This window comes from Electrona antarctica (assembly GCF_951216825.1).
Source record: "Electrona antarctica genome assembly, chromosome: 12".
Classification (NCBI taxonomy): domain Eukaryota; kingdom Metazoa; phylum Chordata; class Actinopteri; order Myctophiformes; family Myctophidae; genus Electrona; species Electrona antarctica.
Genome location: NC_136793.1, coordinates 19,976,920 through 19,998,486, shown reverse-complemented (window position 1 = coordinate 19,998,486; position 21,567 = coordinate 19,976,920). Strand labels below are relative to the sequence as shown.

Genomic DNA, 21,567 nt, shown 5'->3' with positions numbered 1-21,567 from the left:
CATTGAATCGGGAAGTGATTCAAATGCTCACTTCCAGGTGTCAGTTGTATTATAGCAGTGGTAGAGTTCTCATCGGGCCCGAAATTTGAAGCCCGGCCCTAACTGGTTCAGCCCGAAGCTCGGCCCGACCCTAAAGATTTCCATAATGTTAGGCCCGAAGCCCGAGATGAAGCCCGGAAAAAAAAAGAACGCCACTTTAATGCATGGCCAGCGCAGCGGCGTGCGCCGTCAGTGGTTCAGTGTGTGTCTGTGTGAGAGTGAGAAAGGAGTTCAATGGACTTATCGCCGAAATAAAGGATTTATGTAGCTCACGTTAGACTGTTAATGTACCATTTCCATATCATTCTAATGGATTCCATTTCCAGTGGTGGTGAGTAGCTCCCCTTAGTTTCCTCTGAAGTGAAGCAGCTATGTCCAAGACCCCAAGTATCGTCCCCGTTGCGTTCGGTGTCCAAAAGAACAAACATAGCCTACAAAGTTTACAAACCATCCACGCACCCGCTCATGGCGTGTCTCGACAGCTTAGAGATCTGTTATTTTAAATCGGGCACATATAACGAGGAGCGCCGCCGCACTGAGGGACGGCGGTTATAATACTAATCATTTTGTAAATCAAATAGCCTGTAGCCTGCAGTGGACTGTAACATTGCGTGGTCATCATACACTACAGAATTATATGGAACGGTTGGTGACTATATGACGTTGATTAGCTGGCCTAATGATTAGGTTATTCATTTCATCGCAGCCAGCTGGGTTTAACGAGATGGCTCAGTGCAACTGTGCAACTGTTTTCGTCATGTTGCAGTCACACGATAGCTGAATCAGATATCGTGTGATAATCCGATTGATTTATAAAACATTTAGCATATGAACTGAAGCTCATTTGGTGCGCCGCAAACCAGAGGCCAGCCAGCGGTATAAACAACCACCCCACCGTTCACTTCTCTCTGCTCATGCCTGCGCACTGTGCGCAGTCAGTAATCCAAGCCCCCTGCCTCCACTCCTCCGTCTTCCTCCTGTCACAATTAAGTGAAGCCCTCTTTATAATAAATACATACTTGTAGGCAGTATAGCCTACACATTACACAAATAACAGAATTGCTATTTTTATTATAATAACATTCTTGAAAAAAGGAGAAAGAGAAAGAAAAAAGAAAAAATCACGGAAAATCACAGAGCCCGAGGCTCGGCCCGGCCCGACTAATTAGCATAATGTTTTGGGCATCCCTTGTGGTGCGTGACATGAAAAGGCTAATGGTGGTGCTATGTTATTTTAAATATATGCCAATATATTTATCAATATATTTAATATATATCAGGTTCATACTGTATATGTGGATAAATAGGAAATATATGTCTCTATATAGCGTATGCAATTTATATTTCCATGTGGGGGGGGGTGCATCAGCTAGGTCGGGAAGTAACGGGGTGTATGGCCAAAAAGGTTTGGGAACCGCTGTATTATAGGATGAAAGTGATATCAAAGCTATTGGGTATCTTTTCCTGAGAAGATCCACTATTTGCCCAGTGACATACTATATCATTTATCATTAACCATTTAATATACTGTAGCCTACTTGGCTCATAGGGGTCCCTAGGACTCTATACCAACTACTAGGCCCTCTACACACCACAATGCATTGAGCTGGTATAGTTCTGCTATTTGACAGTTTGCTCAAGAATGGGGACATACAATGGCTCTATATTCTGGTAGAACTGATGGCACTAAGAAATGAGCAGACAGAACTGGTCTGGAATACTATAAAATTGAAGCTGATATAGGTACTTTGTTCGCGATTGGCTGGGGAGGCATCCGTTACGGAAACAATGACTATCAGAATATAGTGCTTTAAGTTTAACCTTTTAACAAAAGGTTTCAAATATATTTAAAATGTCTTATTTAAACGTAATCTCCTTTGTCACTTATCAGTCTACACTCTATTACTCATGTAATTAACTTAAAGCTGCACTATGCAATGTTCCTTTTCTACCCTGGATTTTAACCCATTTTCCTGTGCTGACAATTTTACCATTGAGCTAATAGCGTGCTGGCTCAGGGGATACATTGAATTTGTGTCAGATCCTGTCTAGGTGAGACAGACCTTTAATTAACATGATCTAAATGTCTCAATAGAAGAGCAGAGACCAAATACAACCACCCCAATTATAGAAGTTATATATTGTATTAACAAACATACTCTGTCATACAGATATTTTGGACAAAATTACATTTTATTTTCATACAAAAGTTACATAGTAATGCTTTATACTGCTGGACTGCAAATTAACCACACCTGCATTGTTTTCTAATCTGAGAGATATTTATATATACACATTTATATCCGTACATTAAACATTTCCCATTTGTTTTGACACAGGAATGTTTGTTAATATCCACTTGTCAGGCAATAGGAATTGTTCTCGTCGTGCAGTTTCATATTCACCTGCCAAGGACAATAAAACAATGATCAAACTCCCCCTGAGAACATATACTGTATGTTTAGTGTACATACTGTATGGATACATGAACACAAAGTATGTTACTGTATAGGCCGTTTCTCACCCTTCATGAGTCGTCTGACCGGAGTTCAGAAACAACTCAATGTATCGCTCTCCTAAGGAGGGGAAAGGAGGGAAAGTTTTATGTGACACCAGCACAGAAAAAAGATACATATGGGTTGCTCACATACAAATGTATTTATTTTTACCATATGAACACTAGCCTTCCTATTTGGGCATGTCATAATAGGCAAATATTTTGTGGAAATGGGCAATCTACAAGCTCACAGTGATTTTGTAGATCGGCTATTTGACGTACAGCGAATTAGGGTTAAAGGACAACTTTTGTTTTCTTCAACCAAGGTTCATGTTTTAGGTTGTTATTAGAGAAAGTAAAAGATGAGTGTTCATTTTTTTTCATTTGCTGCTTTCTTCCGTTTTAGCTTAGGTGCCATACTGGGTGTATAGGCTCAATATGTCAGTTTGTCACCTCCCCCTTGACATTAAATAGATCCCGTGATATTTTGTGGCCAGATGTAATTTTATGGGGTCTAGTAGTAGGACTATAGTAAATTAAAAATAAATAAAATAAATCACTATAAAATGTTGTAAAAAAACAAAATCGCTAAAACGAAAGAAAGCAGCAAATGAAACAAAATTTACGCTCATCTTTTACTTTCTCCAATAACAACCTAAAACATGAACCTTGGTTGAAAAAAAACTAAAGTTGTCCTTTCAATGGTTAAGTAACTTATTGCATAACAGTGCACTTTGAATTATATTAAGTACAATAATAAATGAGAAGCATTTTTAAAATCATAACACCAAAGCTGCGTTGTGAAAACCAGATATCACTACAGGCTGTAATCCAACAACAGTAGTTCCTTATGATCACCTAAATTGATATATAAATGATATATAAATTGATATACGTACCCATATGCGCCTTGTCCCTGGACATGGCTGAGACTGCATCCTCGTGGCATAAAAAGTACACATCAGCTTCCCCACTTTGTCTTCCATCTGGACCATGTTCAATAAGGATCTTGCTTAGAGCTACTGGATAGAAGAACTGAAAGGCAAAAAGACAAGTCTAGATGTCTTACTTTTCAACAACAGAATCTGAACATCGCGTTTTTTTTTTATGCCGATACTGCATTTGAAGATCTTTTTTTTTTTTTCCTTTTTCAGCTTTTCGATTTTGTTTTAAATGGTACTCCTTTTTCTCCCAATTTAGTCCCACTTCCCCTTGACTGGTCAGTCCAGTAGGGATGTTTTCATGTCCAAGAAAAGACCCTCTAATTAATCATATATTTGGCCAAAGACTCCCCACTCCCTATCTGACAATATAATCATTGATCATGCCTGCCAGCTTCCCTCCATCAGACACAGCCAATTGTGTTTGTTCAAATGTCCATGTGCCACCGGAGCGCACCTCATGATGTTAAATGGTGCATTTATATAGCCTTTATCCAAGGCGCTTTACATAGATTGTGCATTACATTCACCCATTCACACACATACACCGATGGCGGGGGCAAACCATGCAAGGCACCAACCAGCACATCAGGAGCAATTAAGGGTTCAGTGTTTTGCTCAGGGACACTCTGGGGGAGCCCGGGTTCAAACTGGCAACCTTGCGGTTACTATCCAGCCACTCTACCCCTGAGCTACCGCCGCCCCATGTTGCTTTCTTTACCTGAACAATGTTGGATGCCGTAGCTCTGAAGGGGAGGCCTCTCATATGTACATAATGGGTCGTCATTGGAGAGCTATAATTGGATCCTTATGGAAGAAACACCATGAATTTAGATCTATTTATGATTTTCACATGTGTTCAATTCATTACGAATGTGTAAACCTTCCCTTAAATACACAAGAAAAAAAGTGTGACATGAACCAAGGCTATGAATTTTAAGATCAAACTCCATTTACATTCTGCAAAATATAAATAAGACCATTTCTATTTGATCTTCTTTGCGTAGTGCCTTGACTTAAAAGCTCTAGTATGTTAACACCACGCAATGATTATTAAACAACTGACCACTACTCACCGGTCTTGGGTTGTGGCTGCCTATCCAGGTTAATCTTAACTGGGAATGGGTGAGAGCTCTCTTGATAGAGTTGCCTATCAGGCTCACTCTTTCCTGGGAATGGGTGAGAGCTCTCTTGATAGAGTTGCCTATCAGGCTCACTCTTTCCTGGGGATGAGCGAGAGCTGGCTTGATAGAGTTGCCTATCAGGCTCACTCTTTCCTGGGAATGGGTGAGAGCTCTCTTGATAGAGTTGCCTATCAGGCTCACTCTTTCCTGGGGATGAGCGAGAGCTGGCTTGATAGGACAGGGCTGTCAAAGATAAAGTAATCTGCTTCTCACTGCTTGGGAACACCTCAATGTATCTGAAAATATTGATAACAGGTTACATGCAACAACAACAAAAATCATTAGGATAACAATCCTTATTTCAAATGGAAATAACAAAGTTGTTATTCTCGTACATCAAGTCAAGAAAGCCGTTTTGGAACATTCACCACTATTCCTCAGTAAATTAGTAAACGTCTAATTTATACTCCGTAGTAGTGACTAGTAAGTGATAATAAGCCAAACATGTACAGTAGGCGGAGATCTCCGATGAGTCTGGCTCAGTGGTGCCGTCAGTCACTCAAAAGTGCAGGAACATTCTATTTGGGGGGGGGGGGGGGGAGTAAGCACTACGCGCTTACTCAAAGCGCTTACAATGGTCCAAAGCAAGTTGAGAGAACAACTGCAGAATTACATTGCACTGATTGTAGCAAGAGCAGCCAATAAAAACGAAGTTTGCGCAACAACATGGGAACGGCGCCTGTGGGGAGAAATAAATAAATAAATAACTAGACCAGTCATCCCCCAATAGTGCGGGGACATTCAGACCCTTCTGATCCCCCCCCTCCGGCACCCCTGGTCTGGCTATATGCCAGACTACTGAGCAAGCGACATTGGAGCAAAAAGTACATTTAAAGTCCTCACCAGGTAAGAAAGGGACTTTTGTTCTGGGGATAATTATGCTACATGCAGTAGTTATCAGCGTAAGTCTGAAGATATAATGTATATTTCATGATCACATTCTTGGGTTAAATAGCAGATATGTCAGCATATTTGTAGTATAATGTAATGTACTGGGTTGACTTACCTGGTACCTATGAGATCCCTGTTCTTATGGAGGGCATCGTTCGCATGGTCCTGAGAGACAAACTTCACATATGCCTCCCCTGTGCTTCTCCCTCTCCGATCTAGGATCAATGTGATCCCGCCATTCACTATATCCAGTCCTGGGAAACATAGCCAGATCTCTTACGGGCCCATTTGGTTACGCTCTTAGAGTTAAAAACAGTGAGTATTTGAGTGTGCACTGTGTAGTGATGGGAGCAGTGATAACCTACCTGCAAAGAACATCATGATATCTTGCTCTGTGGATTGGAAAGGAAGCCCTCGGAGTCGTACCACCCCATCACTGGCTGGCAAATGGACTTGTTCCTTCAGAATAGCCTCTGCTTGGATGTTTGTAACCTCAAAAACTGAAGAACAAGGCAGGCTAAGGATGCTTCATTTAAAACAATTTCTCATCCAAAATGCCACAGTTAATAGACTGGATAATGAACTTTAAAATGGCTAGTTTCAGTAGATTGGACATAGTGTCAAATAAAATAAATATATTATTAATTTAATATGGGAAAACTATCAAATCTAATCTAGGTTTTTGAGCGGCGCTAGCCCCTCCTATATTCAGCTAAATACTATATTCAGCTAAATAGTGTAGATTTTCGTCTTACACAAACATTAAATTCCCATTGACAATGCATGGAGAATTTACGTCATATGTCTGAGCAAATAATTTTTTTTGAGTGGTGCAAACCACTCCAACAACTGGCTTTGTACCCGTGTTTGTTCATACCAAAAAAATGAGCATGGTTGCTATGGTTAGTATGTGACGTCAGTTGCACCACTCAGTTCACACGGGTGTGATTTTTATAATCCAAGTAGTTACAAGCCAGCGTTTCCCATATAATTCTTTTCAGGCCATGTTTTTCCTGAAATGGGAATCAACCTGAAATGATGCTGAGCCTCTGATTTGCCATCAAGAAGTCATTGAAGCCAGAATCATGATTCAGCTTTTGGTTTAGGCAACAGATTAATCTAATAACCATTTGGTTATGCGAGCAATGCCGTGCACGGTTTAAAAGTCAGAACAACACGTTTTTTTTGTTTTCTTTTTACAAAAAGTGAGCAAATTTTGTAAAAGAAAATATATATTAATCTACGATTGAACTAGAATGAAATGCCTAAAATCGGGACACCAGGGTTGTTAATGTGGTTCAAAGTTCTGAATGACAAACCTTCAACATAACGTGGACCAAGATACTTTCTGTGTTTCTCCAAGGCTTTCCTCATATCCTCCTCAGTCTCCATCTCAAGGAAGGCCTGACCGTTTGGCTTCCCATCATGGCTGTTCACAGTTAGATGGACCCCCTTTGCCCCATCACGAATTGTACATTCTGAAATGAGTAGCAGATCACACAATGTGCTGTTACAGGTACAACTCACTCACTCACTCACTGCCTAGGCCCTACTAGGGGGCCAAAGGAGTGTCATGATGAATGCTTGGGCAGTCAGGGAACTCAGAACACAGGGCTTTAAATTAGCTGCAGTTTGCAACACTAGATTTTTTTTTATAATGGGATGAATCTGGAATTGCAATACCCTCCATGGACAGCCCATTGATCAAATTGAAATTTCCGATCTACTTGTATTAAACGACATTAAACTCACCAACATTGCAGCTGTAGGGAAAGGATGAATTATCCTCTTTCAATCTGCAAAGCTTTTGTTTCATAAAAGGCTAGGCTTTAAATATGAGCTATAAATGCTTACCTGAGAAAAACTGCATGAGATCTTCAGCTGTGCAGGTCCATGGGAGCCCTTTGGCCTGAACAATGAACACATCCGTTTTCTCTGGTTCTGGATGAGGGGTGTAGGCTGGCAATGGTGGGTAGTCATTTTCAATGGGTGTCCCGTCATCTTCAATGGGTGTCCCAGCCGGTGGGTAGTCATCTTTAAAGGGTGTCCCAGCCTGTAAAGTAGAATATGTTACATATTCATATTATATGTACACAGTAAATAATTGTCCATGTGTCAATGTATCTATTTGAAACTGTGATTTGTGATTACATTTACACTCAAGAGTGAAATTACTGTACAGCTGAGCTGCAATTGAAAATGTAGACGCCTGTCTGGTAGGCTAGGTAGGACACCTACTGGTAGACAAGTAGTACTGCCTTAAGTTCATAAGTGCTACAAAGCGGGCATGGCCTTGTATGAACCGTAGAAATGTAGTCTCATCCGGGAGAACCACAAGTTCGAATCCCCGGCATATGGCATTATACAGTAGTACAGGTTGCGGGTTGCAGTTGTAATCGCGTTTATAGAGTTCACTGTGCATAGGATTAGGTTTTTGGCTGTTGGTTTTACGGAACTACAAACCTTGGTACAAAGCTCTGTGGATTGGAAAGGAAGCCCTCGGAGTCGTACCACCCCATCACTGGCTGGCAAATGGACTTGTTCCTTCAGAATAGCCTCTGCTTGGATGTTTGTAACCTCAAAAACTGAAGAACAAGGCAGGCTAAGGATGCTTCGTTTAAAACAATTTCTCATCCAAAATGCCACAGTTAATAGACTGGATAATGAACTTTAAAATGGCTAGTTTCAGTAGATTGGACATAGTGTCAAATAAAATAAATATATTATTAATTTAATATGGGAAAACTATCAAATCTAATCTAGGTTTTTGAGCGGCACTAGCCCCTCCTATATTCAGCTAAATACTATATTCAGCTAAATAGTGTAGATTTTCGTCTTACACAAACATTAAATTCCCATTGACAATGCATGGAGAATTTACGTCATATGTCTGAGCAAATAATTTTTTTTGAGTGGTGCAAACCACTCCAACAACTGGCTTTGTACCCGTGTTTGTTCATACCAAAAAAATGAGCATGGTTGCTATGGTTAGTATGTGACGTCAGTTGCACCACTCAGTTCACACAGGTGTGATTTTTATAATCCAAGTAGTTACAAGCCAGCGTTTCCCATATAATTCTTTTCAGGCCATGTTTTTCCTGAAATGGGAATCAACCTGAAATGATGCTGAGCCTCTGATTTGCCATCAAGAAGTCATTGAAGCCAGAATCATGATTCAGCTTTTGGTTTAGGCAACAGATTAATCTAATAACCATTTGGTTATGCGAGCAATGCCGTGCAAGGTTTAAAAGTCAGAACACCACGTTTTTTTTGTTTTCTTTTTACAAAAAGTGAGCAAATTTTGTAAAAGAAAATATATATTAATCTACGATTGAACTAGAATGAAATGCCTAAAATCGGGACACCAGGGTTGTTAATGTGGTTCAAAGTTCTGAATGACAAACCTTCAACATAACGTCGACCAAGATACTCTCTGTGTTTCTCCAAGGCTTTCCTCATATCCTCCTCAGTCTCCATCTCAAGGAAGGCCTGACCGTTTGGCTTCCCATGGCTGTTCACAGTTAGATGGACCCCCTTTGCCCCATCACGAATTGTACATTCTGAAATGAGTAGCAGATCACACAATGTGCTGTTACAGGTACAACTCACTCACTGCCTAGGCCCTACTAGGGGGCCAAAGGAGTGTCATAATGAATGCTTGGGCAGTCAGGGAACTCAGAACACAGGGCTTTAAATTAGCTGCAATTTGCAACACTAGATTTTTTTTTAATAATGGGATGAATCTGGAATTGCAATACCCTCCATGGACAGCCCATTGATCAAATTGAAATTTCCGATCTACTTGTATTAAACGACATTAAACTCACCAACATTGCAGCTGTAGGGCAAGGATGAATTATCCTCTTTCAATCTGCAAAGCTTTTGTTTCATAAAAGGCTAGGCTTTAAATATGAGCTATAAATGCTTACCTGAGAAAAACTGCATGAGATCTTCAGCTGTGCAGGTCCATGGGAGCCCTTTGGCCTGAACAATGAACACATCCGTTTTCTCTGGTTCTGGATGAGGGGTGTAGGCTGGCAATGGTGGGTAGTCATCTTCAATGGGTGTCCCGTCATCTTCAATGGGTGTCCCAGCCGGTGGGTAGTCATCTTCAAAGGGTGTCCCAGCCTGTAAAGTAGAATATGTTACATATTCATATTATATGTACACAGTAAATAATTGTCCATGTGTCAATGTATCTATTTGAAACTGTGATTTGTGATTACATTTACACTCAAGAGTGAAATTACTGTACAGCTGAGCTGCAATTGAAAATGTAGACGCCTGTCTGGTAGGCTAGGTAGGACACCTACTGGTAGACAAGTAGTACTGCCTTAAGTTCATAAGTGCTACAAAGCGGGCATGGCCTTGTATGAACCGTAGAAATGTAGTCTCATCCGGGAGAACCACAAGTTCGAATCCCCGGCATATGGCATTATACAGTAGTACAGGTTGCGGGTTGCAGTTGTAATCGCGTTTATCGAGTTCACTGTGCATACGATTAGGTTTTTGGCTGTTGGTTTTACGGAACTACAAACCTTGGTACAAAGGCTGCGTTGAGTTATTCTCAATGAAGACAGTGCAGAGAGGCTCTGCATTGATGGAGTCAGTTTGGAGATGATCCATTTACGGTGTTGATGCTGGTGACACGATCGGGCCAACACACTTGCCTTCCACTGCAGCGTCATGGGCCTGGCTGCGACACACCGACTCAATAAAAACAAAGCTTTACCGTTACCAGACATGTTAGCGTAAGAAGGTGATAATTAACGTCTGGCTGAAAGCGATAGACACGTTTTACATACACATAGAAGCTGGCTATTAAACTAAACTTGTAAGCTAACAGAAACAGACTTTTAGTTTTTAGTCCTTCAAGGGCAGTGACAGCATGTGTGCTGCCTAGTATCAGAGCAGTGTTCTTCTTCTTCTTCTTCTTCTTCTTCTTGTGATTTCCGGCAGACTGGATGCCTTCCGGCACATTGCTGCCCTTGGTGTTCTCCTCAGTATCAGAGCAGTGTTCCGTCAGCAGATATAAGATGTAAGACTTCCGGTGGACGACCTCTCCAAAATAAGAGTATTCAACACTACTCAAATGGGGACTGGTGTCCGAGTCTAGAACCCGCCGCAGTGGTCAGACCCCTGACACGACGATATCAGTGGGTTGTAAGGCCAATATGCAGAGATATCTGGGACTGGGTTCTAAGGCCAAATATCCTCCTGACTCATTCATACAGAAGGCGATGGAGTCTCTCACGACAAGGGCGGGCGTAGTAGCTGCTTGCATCTGATCTGAACTCAAGGGCAATATAAACCACTCTATATAGGGCTTCTGGCTGGATGCTTGTCACGATGACGACGCCAGTCGTCTACTCTATATCCATATATGGAGTTCTAATTAGCATGATGTCAGCACTAAATGGATACAAAGTATAAATATTAGTATTTTATATTTGTACTAGAGCGGTGCCAGTTTGGCACTGGCCAACTGGGAACGATGCAAGTTGGAAATACATGCCCCACCCAGTTATTACTTGCGCAAGCAGAGCGCGCAAGTAGGCTACTAGTTTCGTCCAGGGCGATGTTCGATGCGTATGCGCCGTCCCAGCATATGACATAATGACTACTTGTGCCTGATACGGCAGTGGTGCCAGATTACATATACATAGGGGCATTACCTTTAATCCTCCAGACACTAAAACATATCGTCATTACGTCACCATCGAAAACCAATTACACTCTGGCATTGGGTCCTTTAATCCACATCTTTATTATGTCATCATTAAGAGCTAGTTATACCAGTTATACCCTGACGTCATATGCTGGGACGATACATACGCATCAAACGGGGCGCAAAGTAACCACAGTATACCGCTAATCAATTTACAAATTACATATACATATACTGTACATAGAGGCATTTCCTTTAATCCACCCGACACTGATCGACATATACGTCACCATCGAAAGCCGTCACTCATGCGTATGAGTAATGACTACTTGTGCTTGATATGGCAGTGGTGTCATATTACATACATGTATACATGGGGGCATTACCTTTAATCCTCCCGACACTAAAACATATCGTCCTTACGTCACCATCGAAAACCAATTACACCCTGGCATTGGGTCCTTTAATCCACATCTTTATTACGTCATCATTGAGAGCTAATTATACCAGTTATACCCTGACGTCATATGCTGGGACGATACATACGCATCAAAAGGGGCGCAAAGTAACCACAGTATACCGCTAATCAACTTACAAATTACATATACGGTACATATACATAGAGGCATTTCCTTTAATCCACCCGACACTGATCGACATATACGTTTACCATACTTCACAATACTACTTTTTACCTCCAAAAACTAGGTACGTAGCAAATAGCTAAGCCTAATAATTCAATATTTCAAACGTTCTTTCAGAGAGAAGCTGAGATTTGACAGTTTGTAGCGGTCAACAGTACTTGCGCGCTCTGCTTGCGCACTAGTAGGCCATTTATGGCCTACTTGTGTGCAACAAGCAAGTAGGCACTCGACAGAGTGCAGTTCTAGTTATGTCTGTGTCCCTGTAACGGCGGACGCCGTTACTATACCTAATGCATATGCTAACCCAATTCTACATGTATGGTATAATGTAAATAAGGACACAAATTGTAACAAATGCATTTATTGAAGCTAAGGGGGGGTGTGGGCAGCTCAGGGTTATGCAGGGGGGACACTGAGTTGTCTGTGATTCTTGAAGGGGCGGACGTGCCGATCTCATCATACACCTACAAATGAACAGATAGAGGCACATTAGTTTAGGAATAAATAAGACAGCATACTTTCTAATTGACCAGTATAATGAGAAGACTAGTGAAGAAGGAATGTAAATCTCTGATGTCTAAACTTACCTCTGTTTATTCTCATCCTCCTTTCAGGGTGGTGTTCGGGCAAATGGGTTCCCTCTGGGTACAGGCACCCCTTTTATAGTTCCGGGAGGGTGACACCAAGTGGGAGATGGATAGAAGGGGAGACTGGGAAGGACTATAATGAATGTAATCATGTATGGGTTGTGTATATATTTCTATGCTAAATGCTAACTGTGAATAGGTATTGAGGGTGCATATATATGTAGTAGGTTTATGTAAAATGGCATTGTGTGATTCTAGAGTGGGGAATATTGTTATTGTTACCTGGGGAATGGTATGGACCAACCAGGTAATGGGTCCCCACCCTATAAAAGGGAGTCAGTTGTTTCTAACCCAGATGATGACAGGTTGCATTGTATTTGACTGTCAAAGTGATTGAAAAAAATGGAAGAAATAAAGCCTTATTGAAGGTGCCCTGGACTGTTCTCTACTCATTTATCGCCTTGGCCGCTCGGCACTCTTACAGTCCCTTATATGCTCATATATGGAGTTATTTGTCAGGCATGCCCAAATATTCAATTCAATTCAATTCAATTCAATTTTATTAAAGTGTCAAATCACAACAAGTTGTCTCAAGACACTTTACAACCAACAAAGATCCACCCAGAGCAAGCAATATTACGACAATGGTAACGAAAAACTCCCCTTTAGGAAGAAACGTCAGGCAGAACCCGACTCTAGGGTGGGCGGCCATCTGCCTCGACCGTGTCGGGGGGGGGGGGGGGGGGGGGGGGGGGGGTAGAGGGGAATAGGAAGAAAGAATAGAAGAGAGATAGACAGGGTGGGCTCCATGGAGGGGCCTGGTCCACATCTGGTCCAGGTCGTGCACTGTGAGGCCGGGTCCACGGTCACACTTCTGGTGGGCTCCATGAAGTGGCCTGGTCCACGGTCACACTCGGCAGTCAGTTAGGGGTTAATATTAGAGGTCCACGGAACTGCGAAGTGGAGGACAAAAAGAGACTCCGGGGAAGGATTCCCCGGATGTTGGGTTAGTGGCAGGCCTTACTGGAGCCTATACAGTGTATATTACAAGCACTGCTGGGAGACTGCTGGGCTCCGTGAAGTGGCCTGGTCCATGGTCACACTCGGCAGTCAGTTGGGGGTTAATATTAGAGGTCCACGGAACTGCGAAGTGGAGGACAAAAAGAGACTCCGGGGAAGGATTCCCCGGATGTTGGGTTAGTGGCAGGCCTTACTGGAGCCTATACAGTGTATATTACAAGCACTGCTGGGAGACTGCTGGGCTCCGTGAAGTGGCCTGGTCCACGGTCACACTCGGCAGTCAGTTGGGGGTTAAATATTAGAGGTCCACGGAACTGTGAAGTGGAGGACAAAAAGAGACTCCGGGGAAGGAGTTGGATTAGTGGCAGGCCTTACTGGAGCCTATACGGTGTATATTACAAGCACTGCTGGGAGACAAACCCACACAAACAATGTACAATCATGGTATTTAGCAGACACACACAGCACAGGTGCGGGGTTTGGTGGGAGGTTCCCCTTACTCAGTTCTCACCCTTATGACTATCGGGTGAGTGAGTACTGGAGACAAGTCTAGCTATAGGCTTTGTCATAGAGAAAGGTTTTCAACCTAGTCTTGAATGTGCAGAGCGTGTCAGCCCCACGGACCGAAGCCGGGAGAAGGTTCCACAGCTGAGGTGCCTGGGACCTAAATGCCCTGCCTCCTATTGTAACTTTTGATATTTTTGGGACAGTAAGCATATTTGCATACTGTAAACGCACTGTTGTTCTATTTGGTTTGTAGGGATCGATGAGTTCTTTGAGATATTGTGGTGCCTGACCATTGAGAGCTTTGTAGGTGAGGAGAAGAATTTTGAACTCTATTCTGTATTTAACCGGGAGCCAGTGTAGAGAGGCCAGTGAAGGAGTGATATGGTCTCTTCTTCTGGTACCTGTTAGCACACGCGCCGCAGCATTTTGAACTAGCTGTAGGCTTTTCAGAGACTTACTTGGGCAGCCTGACAATAGCGAGTTGCAGTAGTCCAGCCTTGAGGTAACAAATGCGTGGACAAGTTTTTCTGCGTCATTTTTGGACAGGATGTGCCTAACCTTTGCAATATTACGCAGGTGAAAAAAGGCAGTCTTTGAGATTTGTTTGATGTGAGATTTGAAGGACATATCTTGATCAAAGACAACTCCCAGATTCTTTACAGTGGCCTTGGAGGCCAAGGTAATGCCATCTAGGAAAAAGTTCTCGTCGGCTAGTTTGTCTCTTAGGGGCTTAGGGCCAATAATGATAACTTCCGTTTTGTCAGAGTTGAGGAGTAGGTAATTACGGGTCATCCAACTCTTTATGTCTTTAAGACATGCTTGAAGTTTGACTAGTTGGTCCGTTTCGTTCGGTTTCATCGATAGATATAGTTGAGTGTCGTCCGCGTAACAGTGGAAATCTATAGAGTGTTCCCTGATGATGTTACCCAGAGGGAGCATATATAAAGAGAAAAGTATTGGTCCAAGCACAGAGCCTTGTGGAACTCCGTATTTGACCTTTTCACGTGTTGAGGATCCGTCATTGACATTAACAAACTGAAATCGGTCAGACAGATAGGACTCGAACCATTTCAGTGCGACATCCTTGATGCCAACCAGGTGCTCCAGTCTCTGTAGCAGGATGTGGTGGTCAATAGTGTCGAATGCAGCACTAAGGTCCAGTAATACCAGTACAGAGAGGAGGTTATTATCTGCTGCAGTCAGGAGGTCATTTGAAACTCTCAGCAATGCCGTCTCAGTGCTGTGGTTAGCTCTGAAGCCTGACTGAAAGCCTTCGAATATATTGTTGTTATGTAGAAAGTCACATAACTGTTTGGCGACTGCTTTCTCGAGGATTTTGGAGAGAAATGGAAGGTTTGATATGGGTCTATAGTTAGCTAGAATGCCTGAGTCAAGAGTAGGCTTTTTGAGAAGTGGTTTGATTACAGCTACCTTAAAGGATTGTGGCACGTAGCCTGTCACCAGGGACATATTGATCATATTGAGCAGGGATGTACCAACCGGGGGCAGGACCTCTTTGAGTAATCTAGTTGGAACTGGATCCAGGGGACATGTCGTTGATTTTGAGGAGGTTATCATTGAAGTGAACTCAGAGAGCTCGATTGGGGAGAACCTGTCCATATATATATTTGGGTGTGCAGCCATCTCTGGGACCACCATATTTGGGGGCAGTCCAGTGGGGGCTGAGAGTAGTTGTAGATCAATTTGATCTCTGATAGTTCCTATTTTGCCATTGAAGAAACTCATGAAATCGTTACTATTGAGAGTTGTAGGGATACGTGGATCAGTGGAATCATTACTTTTTGTCAGTTTCGCCAGAGTGTCAAAAAGGAACTTAGGGTTACTTTTGTTTTCCTCTATTAGGGATGAATAATAGGTGGCTCTGGCATTGTCGAGGGCCTTTTTGTATATTTTGAGGCTGTTCTGCCAGGCTATACACGATTCTTTCCGTTTGGTTGAGCGCCATATTTTTTCAAGTTTGCGAGACGTTCGCTTGAGATTTCTAGTTTCCGAGTTGTACCATGGGGCTAGCCTTTGTTGCTTTATTACTTTCCTTTTCAGGGGAGCGACAGAGTCAAGTGTCATTTGAAATGAGCTTGTGACACTATCAACAAGGTGATCGATTTGAGAAGGACTATAGGTGTGCGGGTCTTCTATTTTGTTGAAATATACCGAGTTGATGGCTGATGGAATTGTTTCCTTGAACTTATTTACAGCGCTCTCGGATATACTTCTGCCGAGGACATTTTTGTCCAGTGGTGTATAATCCATTAATGTAAAATCGAAAGTTATCAGATAATGGTCAGAGAGGTCACGATTTTGTGGGAAAACTATGAGGTGCTCTATTGTAATACCATAGACCAGAATGAGGTCAAGGGTATGGTTGAGAATGTGGGTAGGTTTATCTACACACTGAGAGAAACCGATTGAGTCAATCAATGAGATGAATGCTCTATTTAGGCTATCAGTTCCTATGTCCGCGTGAATATTTAGATCACCGATTACGATGATTTTATTAGACTCAAGGACTAGACTTGATAAAAGTTCAGAGAACTCAGATAGAAATAGTGTGTAAGCGCCGGGAGGGCGGTACACTGTAATGACTATTAGGGGCTGTATTGATTTCCAGCTTGGGTGTGAAAGGTTGAGAGTCAAGCTTTCAAATGATTTGTAGGTGGCTTTGGCTCTAGGACTAATTGTTAGGCTTGAATTGAAGATGGCAGCAACTCCACCTCCAATTTTACCATTGTCTCTGGGGATATGGGCATTGGTGTGACTTGGTGGGGTGGCTGTATTTAAACTGACATATTCTTGCTCACCCAGCCACGTTTCAGTCAGACAAAATAAGTCAAGACTATTGTCTGATATGATTTCATTTACCAGTGTTCCTTTTTTGCGTAGAGATCTAATATTTAGAAATCCACATTTGATATTTGTATTTTGTGGTACTACTGTATTGGTCTTGATTTGTATCAAGTTTGTGTGTACAGCTCCTATTTCCTTTGGTTTGTTCAGCCTATATGGTTTGTTCAGCCTGTACAGAGACTGTATAGTTTGTATAGACTGTATAGTTTGTATAGTTCTATTTTGTATAGTTTGAATAGTTCTATTTTGTAGGATAGGTGGGGTAGGTGGCTGCACTGGAGGAAGCACAGAGAGCTGTGTAGGACTGCAACTCTGCTTCCTGGTCCCAACTCTGGGTGGTCATAATGAATCTATAAAATAGTCCATATTTCTAGAGATGAGCTTTGCACCGTCCCAAGTTGGATGTATGCCGTCTCTCTCTATCAGACCAGTATTCCCCTCAAAGGTTTCCCAATGATTTATAAAGCTCACGTTATTATCTGGACACCACCTAGACAACCAGCGGTTGAGTTGTCTCATACGGCCAAACATGTCATCATTAATCATGTTTGGCAGGGGACCAGAGAAAATTACGGAGTCCGACATTGTCTTTGCGTATGTGCAGACTGACTCAACATTTATCTTCGTAATCTCAGATTTCCGAAGTCGTGTGTCATTGCCTCCGCAGTGGATTACAATCCTATCATAACGATTACATTTACTTTTAGCAATAAGTTTCAGATTTGATTCGATGTCGCCCGCTCTGGCCCCGGGGATGCATTTGACTATGGTTCCTGGAGTCTTTAATTTCACGTTTCTCATTATGGAGCTACCGATAACCAGAGTTGTGTTCTTAATGACACGACGCCGTTGCGTGCCATCAAGTGGAACTGAAGTCTCACTGTCACACTCAACGGGTGTAGCAGCGAGTGGGGAGAAGCTGTTTGAAACGTGAAGTGGTTGGTGTCCCGTGTGCTTATGTTTACTTCTACGCTTCCGACCAGTAGCAACCACCCAGCCGCCTTGGTCCCGTGGCTGTGTGTGTGTGTGTGTGTGAGCGGGGGCTAGGCTACCGTTTGCACCGCTACTAGCGGAAACAACCCTAGCCAGCGGTCCGCTAGCCAGGATTGTTTCCAACTCGCTGAGCCTCGCCTCCAGCACCGCAAACAGGCTGCACTTGTTACACACGTCCGAAGCAACAAAGGCGTCAGGGGTGTAACTATACATATTGCATACGGCGCAGGAGAGAGGGCTAGAGCGAGAGGCGAACCTGCCGGGAGGGAGGGGGTGGTGGTTGTGGTAGAAAGCCATCGCAATCGCTCGGCCAAGCCGACAGAAAGAGACGGTCGTTCCGCCAAACAACCAACAGCCACAAAGTAGGATAATCAACAGTGATAGCGTATATCTGAATCACAGCAGCGCAGTACAATAATGTTTGCCGTTCGTGCTGCTGACAACACAGCCGCCAGGCAGCATACAGGCAACACAGGAAATGACGTAACAGGCTTACCGTCTGCGAAAAGGGTCCGGAGTATGGAGTCTGGGCACAGGCCTTTTGTGGCGGTTCTGGACAACCGTGGGTCCGACCGACTCAAGGCTGGGCACTGCACTATCTGTGGTGGTGTGGAATGTGTCGAATTGAAGTCGGTGGGGTGAACGGTTCCAGAGTTACGTGGATTACAGACACATTGGCGCATACTAGACCGGTGCCCGGCTGTAGAGCATTGAGTCGGTAACGATGGAAGTTGGAGATCCATGCCCCACCCGGCTACGTTGTACCCGTATCGGAGTACCCGTTCCACCCATCTGTCTGTGTCCCCTTTATGCCAATATATGGCGATTTCTGTATCTGTCTCTCTGTGTCCCTTTATTCCTATATTTGGAGTTATTTGTCAGGCATGCCCAAATATGGAGTCTATGCAGATGTCAGAACAGGCCAGCTCCATATATGGAGATCTAGGGCCCATGTCCAGAGCCTGCATGGGCAGAGGCCTTTTGTGGCGTTTCTGGACAACCATGGGTCCGACCAACTCAAGGCTGGGCACTGCACTCCCTGTGGTGGTGTGGAACGCGTGTGGTGAATTTGAAGTTGTGGGAGGAACGGTTCTCCAGTTACATGGAGTACAGATGTACACACAGAGACTCTGAGCCTTTAAAGATATTAGAGCGGTGCCCGTTGGGCACTGGAACGATGCAAGTTGGAAATGAATGACCCACCCAGTTATTATCTGTTTCCCTATTATGCCCATATATTGAGTTCTTTGTCAGGCATGCCCAAATATGGAGTCTATGCAGATGTCAGAACATAATCGTGATGTCAGAACAGGCCTTTACTGCATGTCTTCCCCCCATCTCTCTCCCCATTTCCTGTCAGCCTACTGTCTGTCCCTCCATAAAAAATATAAAATAAAGGCGAAAGCCACAAAAAAAACCATTAAAAAAATAATAATATTACATACATCAAATGTATTTTTGCTATGCCCAGCTTTGTGTACCCCATAGCGATGGTTTGATTGGCTGAGCACCCCATATCGATGATTTGATTGGCTGATCAATGTATGTATTGAGGATAGAAATCACACCTGTGTGAAGTGAGGGGCCCTCTTATCCTTGTACATCATCATGACGTAAAATAGACACTATGACGTCATTGTCAATGGGAATTTAATGTTTGTGTAGGACAAAGTTTGTGCACATACACTAAAAGCTGGTGCCCCTCAAAAAGTGAGGACAGAAAATTGAGGACGCCACAAGAAGTGATTAGCTGGATTGGACTTGAGGATAAAAAGTGAGTAGCCTACGCAAATTGTGATTGGCCAGACTGTGATGATGTATGATGATAAGAGCGCCCCTCACTTCACATGGGATTTTTTTATAAATAAATGTGTCTTTTAAAACATTAATTACTATGATCTTATTCTGAAGGCAACCGGAAACCTTATATCTGCTAGCTCATAAACAGGGAGTCTTCTGCTGACGGAACGGAGCTGCTGCCAGTCCTCCCAGATCATTGGTCTATGGATATGAGTCCTCCTCCTCCTTGGTCCTCTGGTCACTAAGAAGTGAATATGTTTTGTCTACCGCCATCTAGAGGCGTGGATCGGTGGATGCTACTCGCACCATGAGATGAGAGTATAATATAGTTTAAGCAAACTCGTGAAATATTGACTTTCTTTCAACAAGTTTTTGTTGAAAGAACTAAGAAGAATTTTGCATATTACTAGAAGAGTGCAGCGAATGAATAGGTGAACAACCTGTCACTTTGTTTTTTCATTATTATCATTGAATCCATGTGTCATTATCACAAGGGCAGTCTTTCTATGCTAAAATTGGATTGGCCTCCATAATCCAGTGGGGAAAAGACCAAATAAGGGACTGGAATATCAGAAGCGAAAGTCCCCAGTATCCAGATCCATACACAGGCCTTAGTTCTCCCTGTCCTCTGCTACCATCTGCTGGCTGACAGTAGGCCTATACACTTCCAGACCAGCAACCTGGTTTTTGGACCGAGCCACTTTGATACCTGCAGGCTGCAGCCCCTTTGACTACCTGCAGCCCCAGGGCCGCAAGGCCGATTGCTCAAATATGCCCCAGCCTATGCAGTACAGGTTGTCTGACTATAATGTGTGACCAACATGTGTATATACTGATTGTAAATCGATAGTCTCGAGTCTTGACCCAATGACCCACACATGCCTTGAATAGTGTGGCCCAGGGCCTCCACGAATCTTAATCAACCCTTGCCTTCTTGAGAAAACGTCTTAAAAACCCTGCTGTGACACACCGCTGTCACTCAAGTGAAGTCACTGCACATTCAAGTGTGGCTGTGAGATGCTCTTGTCACTGTGCATCTGCTCCTATATGTTACCAGACAATTTGGAACATTTGCCCTCAGGTGTAACTTTTGCTTAATCTACCACAGTGATCAAAGGGCCATGACTACGGTATGTCACTCAATAATAACAGGACACACATCACAAACTAAACTACAATATTTAAACACAATATATAGGCTACATATTGTCATACAGTATTCCTATTTCTCATTATTATTGAGACATGTCACATTAGAACAGCCCAATGTAGGGAAACGAACAATATAAAGAAACAAGATGGCAAATTTATGCAAATCTAATTTGACAACTCCAACTCCAAACACTCAACAGTGTGTGTGTGTGTGTGTGTGTGTGTGTGTGTGTGTGTGTGTGTGTGTGTGTGTGTGTGTGTGTGTGTATGTGTGTGTGTGTGTGTGTGTGTGTGTGTGTGTGTGTGTGTGTGTGTGTGTGTGTGTGTGTGTGCGTGTTCGTGTGTGCGTGTGCGTATGCGTGTGTTGTTGTTATCACCAACCTTTTGATTGATTGATTGATTGATTGATTGATTGTTTCAATACTTTATTAACAGTTTACAAAGAGTACAGTTCTAAAGTGATTAAACCCAAGAAAGCACTATGGTTTGTTTCCATAATTGAGGTCTTGTGTATTCAATTCATCAAACCATCATCATCATCATCATCATCATCATCATCATCATCATCATCATCATCATTATCATCATCCTCCTCATCATCATCATCATCATCATCATCATGAATTCATGATCTGTTCTGTTCTTTGCCTATATAGAAGTGTCTATTTGTACGTCTCTAAATGTTTTGATGAATTGAACATGGTGGACCCTCTTGTAAACAAGTGTAATGCTTAATTGGGTCGTCCACTCACAGTTAACAGTCTTTGTATTGAGTTTGT

At 42.8% G+C, this 21,567-nt stretch overlaps 1 protein-coding gene across 2 annotated transcripts; it reads right to left on the bottom strand.

Annotated features, from left to right (window-relative positions):
- Positions 1-2,213: 2,213 nt before the first annotated feature.
- Positions 2,214-10,535, bottom strand: LOC306933905 (G-rich sequence factor 1-like). 2 transcript variants are annotated; one of them, XM_079516274.1, is made up of 13 exons: positions 10,091-10,535; positions 9,482-9,680; positions 8,957-9,112; positions 8,016-8,137; positions 7,407-7,605; positions 6,872-7,030; positions 5,918-6,052; positions 5,668-5,806; positions 4,554-4,897; positions 4,199-4,284; positions 3,436-3,571; positions 2,564-2,615; positions 2,214-2,444 (listed from the first exon to the last, which is right to left on the bottom strand). In XM_079516274.1, the coding sequence occupies exons 1-13, from the start codon at positions 10,295-10,297 to the stop codon at positions 2,441-2,443; spliced, it is 1,938 nt and encodes a 645-aa protein (XP_079372400.1). In that variant the 5' UTR covers positions 10,298-10,535; the 3' UTR covers positions 2,214-2,440. The 2 variants fall into 2 exon arrangements, with proteins under 2 accessions (XP_079372400.1, XP_079372401.1); XM_079516275.1 differs by having other exon boundaries at positions 9,482-9,648; positions 10,092-10,535.
- Positions 10,536-21,567: the final 11,032 nt, after the last annotated feature.

Coding starts and splice junctions, on each gene's coding strand:
- LOC306933905 (XM_079516274.1), bottom strand. CDS start 10,297: ATGTCTGGTAACGGTAAAGCTTTGTTTTTATTGAGTCGGTGTGTCGCA. Junction 7,606..8,015: donor CCACAGAGCTTTGTACCAAG/GTTTGTAGTTCC, acceptor TCTACTTTACAG/GCTGGGACACCCTTTAAAGA. Junction 4,898..5,667: donor AGGGATCTCATAGGTACCAG/GTAAGTCAACCC, acceptor CAATATTTTCAG/ATACATTGAGGTGTTCCCAA.